Here is a 9426-nt window from a genome sequence, read left to right on the forward strand (position 1 = left end):
TCTACTTAAGCCTCCAAGCTTAAGCTTAGTTGGTTCTTGGCAGGACACTTCTTCTGAGCGTACCAGAAGGTTTCGTCTACCTGAATTTGGCTTATTTCAGACCATCACACTCTGCTTACTCTATTCTAAGTCTGTTTTTGTAAGATAATAAAGGCATTGAGCTAGAAGTAGCTGTTGGGGATTTTTAGCATATATGTTTTAATCTTTGCAGTCAGATGCAGTAAAAGGCCGGTGTAAGAATACTGAAAAGCATGTTAAAAGGTCCCATATTAATTAAAAAGAATCCTGGAAAATTTATTCTTTCTGCCTTAAGCTGCTTCAGCTTTTTAGGAAAAATTAAATACCCTTAGGAGGTAACTTTGAATAGTGCGTGAGATTGTAAATACTGTACTTTTTGTAATTTCTCCCTCCTTTTTTTGTATTTTGACTGTTTTTAGGAAAAAATGTAAAGAAGCCCCCAAAATCCTATCTAATTCATGCTGGCCTAGAGCCTCTGACATTCACTAATATGTTCCCAAGTTGGGAGCACAGGGAAGACATCGCAGAAATCACAGAAATGGTAAATCTTTTTGTTGCATAATCTGTTTCCTATTGCTAGTAATTGTGTCTTGTCTTGTCAGTAACATCGGTTATTTCCACTGTCAAGCCCCAAGATCCAGAGAATAAACTTAGAAAGCACAGTTCAGGAATCTGCACTGGGGGAAAAAACCCAACACCACAGCTAAATTCTGACTGGGAATGTGTATATCAGAGGCATTGTTTTTTTATTTTTCATGTAACTTCTCATATTCTTTTTTTGTTAAAAACAGAAGGAAAGTATTACCTGAATCACCTCTTAGAAAGAGATGTGCTGGAGTTTTAGCTTAACAGAATAGCTGTTTCAGTCATGCAGCAATGCACAGTTCTGGTCTCTTCCCCAGATTTGAAGTGCAGGGGAACAAAACACTTCTCAAAGGATCAGCTGGCTCAAAGGGCTTTGTTACTGATGTCCTCACCTGGGAGTCACAGCCAAATTACATGTGGCTGCTTTAAAATCTTCCAGTCAAAGGGCAACTCAACACAAATGACATTTTCTGTTTTGTAAGTCTTCTGCAGCCATCCTTAGTAGAAAATGCTGGCTTCATGACTAAACACAGATTTCAGCCTTAAACTGAGATTCTGGCAGTACAGCATGTCCTTTTGCTAAGTGCAGACCTGCTTTTAGTGTGAAATTGTTGTAGGGCAAAACATACAGCTTTGTCCTCTGGCAGGGAGGTTATCCCATGCCATCTGCAGATGGCCATGGGCACAGCTGATGCTTTCAGCATTGTGATCCTGTTCTCTATTTTCTCCTTTCAGGATGCTGATGTTTCTAATCAGATAATACTTGTAGAGGACGTGCTGGCCAAGCTGTGTAAAACAGTGTATCCGTTAGCAGATCTCTTAGCTAGGCCTCTGCCTGAGGGAGTTGATCCACTGAAGCTTGAAATTTACCTTTCAGATCAGGACTTTGAGGTAAGGAGAGAATAGGTGCACTGTTACTCTGTGCATCTACGCCTAACCACGCAAGAAAGTAATTTGCTGGTTGCGCTACTCATTAGTTGTTTTTGCTGATAGTACATCCTTTCATTTTAAATGCAGATTGCATTAGAGATGACAAGAGAGGAGTACAATGCACTGCCATCTTGGAAGCAAGTGAACCTGAAGAAGGCAAAAGGACTTTTCTAAGCTGTGTTTATGGAAGTGAGCACTAAAGGGATGTCCACTCTCACTTTCTATGTCCTTTAGAAGAATTGTACCCTACATTTACAGAACAAATAAAAATAATCCGAAGTTATTAGTGACTACCTATCTGGAGGTGTGTAATATTATAATAAAAGGCCAAGAGAACTCTTTGAAAATTGAATTCAATTTTGACTCTTAAAGGTAATGTTTTTAAGCTCCGTTCTCCTATGCACTTAAACAGTAGTTTCTTGAGCTACTGCTGCAGGTGTCCTTTGGCTATATCCAATACTTGCCATTTTTGTTTTTAAAGAAGTTCTCTTTGTAAAGTGTTATTTTGTTAGTTTGTGGATTACAAAGAATTTATATTTATATAAACACATAGAACAAGTATGTATTTAACAATGCAATATGTATTCACTTTCAAGACTTCCATGTCAAAACTACAGAAAAGTAGCTGGATGGCAGTTGCTTGTACCGAATTAGCTATACCACCAATGTGTATCTCCTTTGCATTCTGAAAAGTTTCTCTTTGCAATAGTTAATGAATCGTTCTCAGTGCTGCTTCAGGTGCTAAACTGAACAAAGCATTTGTATTTATAGCATGGATTTCTTGAGAAACTATGCGAATCAACCTTTATACTTTATTATCCAAAAATGTATAGTGCCTTGTTTTTTGTGTACAGTTTATATACAAAAAAAAAAATTGGTCTGCATTTTGAAGATGGCTTAGAACGGTCTCCTATGTTACTTTTATAATAGTAGAAATAAAAACATCTCAGTTTCTAATCCTTGTTGTAAACATTAAACATGTCTTTTGTGATATAAGAACCGAAGGTAAAAGCTTCTGAATAAACTCTTAGCAATGCTCTGACTTGTCATTAATTTGTACTATAATCTGTACTAGCATTGGAACCTTCCATAACAGTATTTTCTCAAAATATTTTAACCTTGTATGTCTGTGGGTATTGTACAGAGTTTGAGAAGCAGATAATGTAGAAAATAATCAATGTATGAGATAAAATTGGGCAAAACTTTAATGCTGAATGTTGGAACCTGTCAGTCACACAACTCTGTATTCTTTGGGTTTCCCTCTTTTATATACAAAACCAAAATTATTATGCTGGTTTTCAAAATTTGAAAAAAGTCTTTTCAACCTTTGTGCAATTGGGAGTAAAATTTGAATTGAAAATGAGTGTTGTGTCCATTCTTTCAATAAGCACTGAAGATAAAATTGTTTTTACTTGGTTAATTAGGACACTGAAGAGAATCTTCAAGTAAATATTTGCTTATGGTTTGAAATGTTTTTCAGGCATTTGGCATTTCTATAATACTGTGTGGTTCTCCTCTGGTGTCCTAGTGGGTTTCACATTTTCATTCTTGTCTGCACAGCTTTCCTTCTGCCCTGCAGGAATTTAGAGCTGCTTGTGGTGATATCTCAGGTTTTAGCTTTTCTTGGGGTGGTGCCTGTTGCTGCTCTTGTCATTCTCCTAGGCCAAGGGATTTGAAGTGGGATTTTTGAATATGTGAGGTGTGGATTTCTGCAAGATCTGCAATAAGTATTGCTTCATAGTTAAAGTGAATCTTGTTTTGACAGATGGGCTGGTAAGTTGTAACCAAGCCTTTAAGTAAATGAATTAAAAACTTAGAAATACACAAGTACTGTTCACCTGACATGAGACATTACAGGTGAATTTTCAGCAGTGGAGTATTTCCTTTCATGTATGGGTTTCTGTCAAGAACTGAAATGAAATAACCCAAGAAAATGTTAGCAGTATTCAGAGCCAGAATGCTTTTTACATACATGCCAGCAAAAAGCTGTTTAGATGCCAGTTCCTCAGAGGTCCTCAGCTGCCTTCTGCATGTGATACACCATTAGTTTGAAAATGCAGGACTTCATAGCCGCAAGTTTATTTTTCAAGCACTGAGAGGTTTCTAAACCTAATGTATTCATCTAAGCATTTTTGCACCCATATATTTTCCTCTTTCACTCTCCCTGGTGATAAAATCAAGCAGGAATTAGGTTTTGATTATTCATGTTCAGTCTGTACCATGAGGATAGCAGGTTCCTCTGTTTTGATTTTTCTCTCCAACAGAGAGCTAATTTGCATAGCATGATTGACCTTGTTTTTCCCTCTGCCAGGGTAGTATCATTTGCTTTTGTTTCTTGAAAACATTGTCAGTCCTTCAAGTGCTGCTGAAGGGCAACATTCGCCCACCTCTAAAGCCTTTAGAATCTCAGCTGAAAGACAAGGGCCAGCAAGGGGGCCATAGGCACTGAAACAATTCGCTGTTGTCAGATCTCAGAGTTCTGTAAATTTTACATTATTTCCTATCTAATGGCCCAATTCCGTAGGACACAGAACCCAACTTTCTACCTGGGTGCTTTGCTCATAACTTTGCTTAGGAAAGCTTTAAGCTTTTGCAGAAAATACTTTATTGTCCATTATATACTTGTTACGTATCAAAATGCTTTCCTGAAATGTGAAGCTGACAACAGAAAGCAAATCAGTGTAAGGCCTTAGACAGACCTGTAGATTATGCTTTAACTTTCTGCTACCTTCCCTCTCCACTTTAGGGATGCCATTTACTGGTTTTAGAGCCCTGCATGGGAAATAGAGCTGAAACATGTCTTGTATGGCTAGGAGTTAGTTTGGTTGCTTGCCTGAGTTACCTGGTGTTCTCTGCTTGTTTCAAACAGACACCCAAGAACTCCATGTTTAGGCAAAGTTTCTGATGTAGGGAGTCTGCACATGAAAAAGGTAGTACATTGAAGGTAGCATTCTGTGGTTTCTGTCAATCCCATAGCTTTCAGGCTTTGAGTCATGATTTTATTTCCTATGGCTTTAAACTGTCCCATCCTGACTCTTAAAAGTATTGTTCTTTGGTTACACAAATATTCCTGCCCACATAAGGATTTGTTAGCAGTGAAATGGGCTGGAAACATAATATATTAGTATGTCAAAACAGCAAATAAAACATTATGTCTGAAAAATCTGCTACCTGTATGTGGCAGCCAGAAGAGGAGTGAAAATGGGAGGTAGGTAAAAGGAGAAAAAACCAAAACTAATCTTCAGTTGTTTGGGAGAACTTTCTTCTGTCTACCACTGTCCCACCAGTCTCCCAAACAGGTACTTAGCTCAGGAGGAGCTGTGGTTCCATGGACAGAACTGGTGAAAGCTGATTCTGAGCTTCTCTGAAAGCCTGTGGTGTTTTTGTGGAAAGGAGCAGTGGCAGGTTGCTGTGGTGAGTCCCACTGTTTGCAGCCCTGCTGGGATAGAGGTTTTGGCTGGTGGGACAAAACACAGCATCAACCCTGCTTAGCTGCACTATGAGGAAGAACAGTCTCTAACTCCCAGTCAAGATTTCCCTTTTGGATCAAGTGGTAGATGAGGAGAAATAGCTCAATAATCTCCAAAGTGCCTGCTTTCCACTGAGGCTCCAGTTTGCTCCCAGTATGATGCTGGTTGCCAACAGCTGATGCTGCAGGGAGTTCCCTTTTTGGCACAGGGTAAGGACCGTGCTCAGGAGGTCAGTGCTGGCTCTGAGGACACTTTCCTTCTCACAGGGCAGCAGCATGGGGTTGACCACACAAGCCTGAGATGCTGCCCCTGGTAGATGACCACTTTTAGCTTTCCTCCTGAGATTGGATTGGTGAGTTGATGGGGATGAAGAAATTTGGAGTGCACTGCTTGAAATGCCAGGTTTGTTTTCTCTCCTCTGCTCTCATATGTGTATACCCTGTAAGATTAATGCTGATTTATGTTGTTTTCATGCAATTTGATTGGTGGAGTAAGAGGAGAACCTGGAAGAACAGCTAATCTGAGAGTAACAGCTAATTGTAACTCCTGCTGCTATTGAGGTGAGGTAGTAGCTAAAACTGCCCAAAGAACAGCCTAGAGAGTCAGTGCAGGTTCCTCATTCATACTGGCTCTGTGGGTAAGTTTTGTTGAAACCTGTGACTGTGGGATGGTGCTGTCAAAGTGTTAGTTTTCCTCTATCTTAATTCAACAATCCTGGTCCTATAATATTTTAATAATATTGTTTCCTTCACATTAAGGTCTGCATGTGCTGTACTGGCTTCTTGCTAGCAATATTTTTCTGGGCACTGATTTCTGATCTTGGAGATGAACAAGTGCAAAACCTGTTGACAAAGGCACAGCCCAAATAACTGAGTGGTAAGTACAACCAATCCCAGCAGAAAAGGGATGCAGCCATTTGTTTTGTGACTCACAAGTCATCTTAAACTCTGTTTAGCAGCCCCAAGCCTTGCTCTGTATTAAGAATGTTTCATGTCGGATTTTCCAGTTTGTGAGACTCAGGGGTAGATGTGGGATATGCAGAGCTATATGGCAGGATTTCACCAGCCATTCACCTGGCAGCCCTTTCCCATGGGTAGGACAGTCCTCTTCCACATGCCTCTGTGCTCTGGGGTCACTGAGAGCAGTGTGGGCTGGGAGCCAGTCATGTGGGGACTATTCCAAGAGCTGGAAAGCCACTGAAGAATCAAACCCAACCAGCCAATAATGCTGCATGCTCTAGAGCTGAAGCTAAGTAAATCATCCTCTCTCTGTTTCACCTGAAGTGCAGCATATTTCAGAGGAATGGTGAAAAAGAGGGAGTAGCATACACTCCACACACCACTATATTTTCTGCAGCTGGTACTTTGCCTTTGGGTACTCCCTGTCCTTTATTCCTTGGAGAATTGGTGCAGTGTGCCCAAGTGCCCAGGCAGCAGGCACATGAGATCAGAAGCAGGGACTGCATCTTCACATTTTGATGTCAAATCTTGTGCTCTTCTCAAGGATGTACAACCCAAGGGGCAAAGATGTTCCCATCCTGTTTCTACAGCCACTGTCATAAGGGCAGCCCTATGACATGCTCATATGCAGTCCTATTCTACTGACAGTTCCCTCTTGGCAACAAGAGTGCCACTTTTCTAAAGCTTTGTAAATCACTCCTGTGACCAGACTCTGGGCAAATTTCTTACGTTCTGTTGCTAAAATATACGATATTTATGTAAAAGAAACATTCCTTTTCTGCTCTCTCATTGCAGTAAGGAACTGGGGTATGTGAATAAAACTCTCCTTTATCTATTCAAACAGAAGACAGAGTCGGTTGTAGAGAATCATGGTAAAAGGTAGTGATTGTGCACCTGAGGTCCTTGGCTCTGCTACACAAGCTGCACACACAGACCAGGCCCTGTGCTGGCAAACCCTTGCAGTTGTGCATTTCTACGTTTCTGGCTCTACCAGGCCAGCCAAGCTGGATGGGGCCTTGAGGGGCTGCCTGCAGCACAGCTGCAAATGTTACCTAAACCACCCCAAAGTTCTGTTCTCTCCTCTGCAGGTACCTGCCCACAGAACTGCCAAGTTACTGAACCAGAGAAAAGTCTTAGAGTGCATGCACAGCTGAAAGAGCAAGTCAGGAGAAAGCAATCTGTAGTGACCCCATTTGCTATTGTACTAACTCATACCTGCTCAGTTTCAATTTTACACTCCCCTATCTCCCTCTGCAGCCTGTGTGTTCCAGGCTGTGCTAACCAGCACATTAATTTTGCAGTGGCAATTGCTGAGCCACTTGTGCTTCATAGCAAAACACTGATGTTTAATTCCTTTAATTTAGAAATGTGCTGTATAAACTGTTAACTGTTTGCACATGTGGCTATTAATAGTCTTTAAGCAGCCAGTAAACATATAACCTCAATACAATCACTACCCTTGGTCATGGCATCTGCCTGTGAGGAAAGGCTTCCTACTCCCAAAATCAGCTGCTGTATATAATAATGTTGTTGAAGTGGTAACACTTTATTATTAGTGCCTTTGTTTGCTCACTCTATACTTTATAAAGTGGAGATGACTTACAGACAGAAGAGTAATTGATTTGGCTTGGTTTATCTACAGGGGCCCAGGCAATATTTTATCATTTTACTTTGAAAGCTGTTTTTGAACTCAAGTCATTTCCAAGTAAAATCTCTGCTGGTTCTCATGCTTTTTCTTTTTCCAACTCTGCTACCCTCATTTCACTGAAGTTTTACAATTTAAGTATGTGGGTGTTTTCTTAAACAATTCTAACTTTCATATTTGAGGAATATGATTGCTGGTACCTTGCTGTATAGTTGTCGGGGGTGTATTTCCCCCTACACCCCACCCCACGACCACCACCCCAGTTATTTCCAACTGGTTTATTAATGATCTCGGAAATATGATTCTCTATTCCAGAAAAGATTTTCAAAATTTGGCTGCCAACCAGAAGCAGAACCATACTGCACCCCACCAGTGCAATAAATACTAAGGAACCGTGAACATTTCACAAAAGGAAAACTACCAGAAAGAGTCTAAAGTTTTGACTTCATCCAGAAGCCTCTGGTTTACTACTAAATTTTTCTGCAAAACAGACTTAATTTTGCAATGTTTTTTTGTTTTCAATAGAGCTATGCATTCTGCCAAGACAAGGCTGCTGGATGAGCAGACTTCCAAGACAGTCTTTGCAGCAACAGGTGCAGGACTGAAGGCTGGAAGTGACATGAAGCCTAGAATGTCCAACTAAAATTACACATGGCAGCAACAGGAATGAACTTTGAAAATCCTGAGTCTGAGCAAAAGAGGGACAACATGGAGCCCTTCAGGAAGATGAGATGAAGCCCTTCTGTGAAGATGAGATCCTCTGGAACCACTGCCAGTCTTGGTACCAGTTTGGACAGATGCCACTGTAGAGTATCTACAGTTTGTCTTTAAAATATATGCAAAGACTTCATAAGGTGAGGCTTATGAAGAGCCCATATTGGTTGGGCAAACAAGATACCACCTGTTCCAACATACCTCACTTGTTGATGTTCATACACCATAAGACCAAGTGCTAGAAGAATGTGTGGTTTTGTATTTTGAGGATCTTGCCACATCTGCCTCATTTCTGATGACAGAGAAGAGGCAGTGGTCTGTGAAAGCCTGGCAGCAGCAGATTTGTTTCCATGTTCTGTCTCTAGAATGAGATAATCCTTATCAAACACCACCAAGTGTGGAAGTGGAGCTTCTGGGAGCACATGTGCATTGTCATCTCCCCATTCTGTCATGGAGGAATCTCTTATGGGTTGGTTCTTTCTGAAGCCCTCCCCTTTTTTAGCCAAACTCTTCCAAAATAGTTAGAAAACCTTTAAAGCACCATCTTCCAAAGAAGTGACTGAGCCGTGTGTGGGAAAGCAGCCAAAGCCCAGGAAGGCTGGTAGAGGATGTATGCTAAACTGTCCTGGTATATGGGATAATGATTGAGCCTTCTTAGGAGGGTAGAGACGAGGAAAAACCATTGGAAAAGTGCCAGAACAGAGTGATTAAAAGTCCTTTCATTTTATATTACAAAGTGGCTGAAGGCTGCCAGCCTTCTTTGAATTTAATGGCAGCTTGTCCTTGACCCGTGTTCATGCTGCATCACCTGAGTCACAGCCGCCGGGTCCTGCGAGAGCAGGCGCCTGGCTGGGCGGACGCGCGGCTGCTGCGCGGCACACAGCGCGCACACGGCGCCTCCGGAGCCGCACAGGTAAGGCAGGGAGGGAGGCGGGCAGGGCGCTGTGCTGCTGCCCCGCTCCCACCGTGCTCTGCCCGCTCCGGGCTGCCTGGTGCCGGGCTGCCGCCAGAGCATCATCCCCGGCGAGGCTCCCCCGCTCTTCTGGCCGAGCCTGAGCTGGACGCAGGTTGTTGTGTTACCGCGGGCCGCTTCACCGGGTGCCCC

General features: G+C 41.9%; 1 protein-coding gene across 18 annotated transcripts in view; it reads left to right on the forward strand.

Moving 5' to 3' along the window:
- The window catches only part of SVIL (supervillin), a 105439-nt gene extending 102543 nt beyond the window's left edge, over nucleotides 1-2896 (forward strand). For all 18 annotated transcript variants that reach the window (XM_041408357.1, XM_041408361.1, XM_041408348.1 and 15 more), the window contains 3 exons: nucleotides 438-559; nucleotides 1339-1494; nucleotides 1621-2896. In XM_041408357.1, coding sequence (XP_041264291.1) covers nucleotides 438-559; nucleotides 1339-1494; nucleotides 1621-1707 — 365 coding nt within the window. In that variant the 3' untranslated portion in view covers nucleotides 1708-2896. The remainder of the gene's footprint in view (nucleotides 1-437; nucleotides 560-1338; nucleotides 1495-1620) is intronic.
- Nucleotides 2897-9426: the final 6530 nt, after the last annotated feature.

This window comes from Onychostruthus taczanowskii, unplaced genomic scaffold, assembly GCF_017590055.1.
Source record: "Onychostruthus taczanowskii isolate IOZ18803 unplaced genomic scaffold, ASM1759005v1 scaffold3, whole genome shotgun sequence".
Lineage (NCBI taxonomy): Eukaryota > Metazoa > Chordata > Aves > Passeriformes > Passeridae > Onychostruthus > Onychostruthus taczanowskii.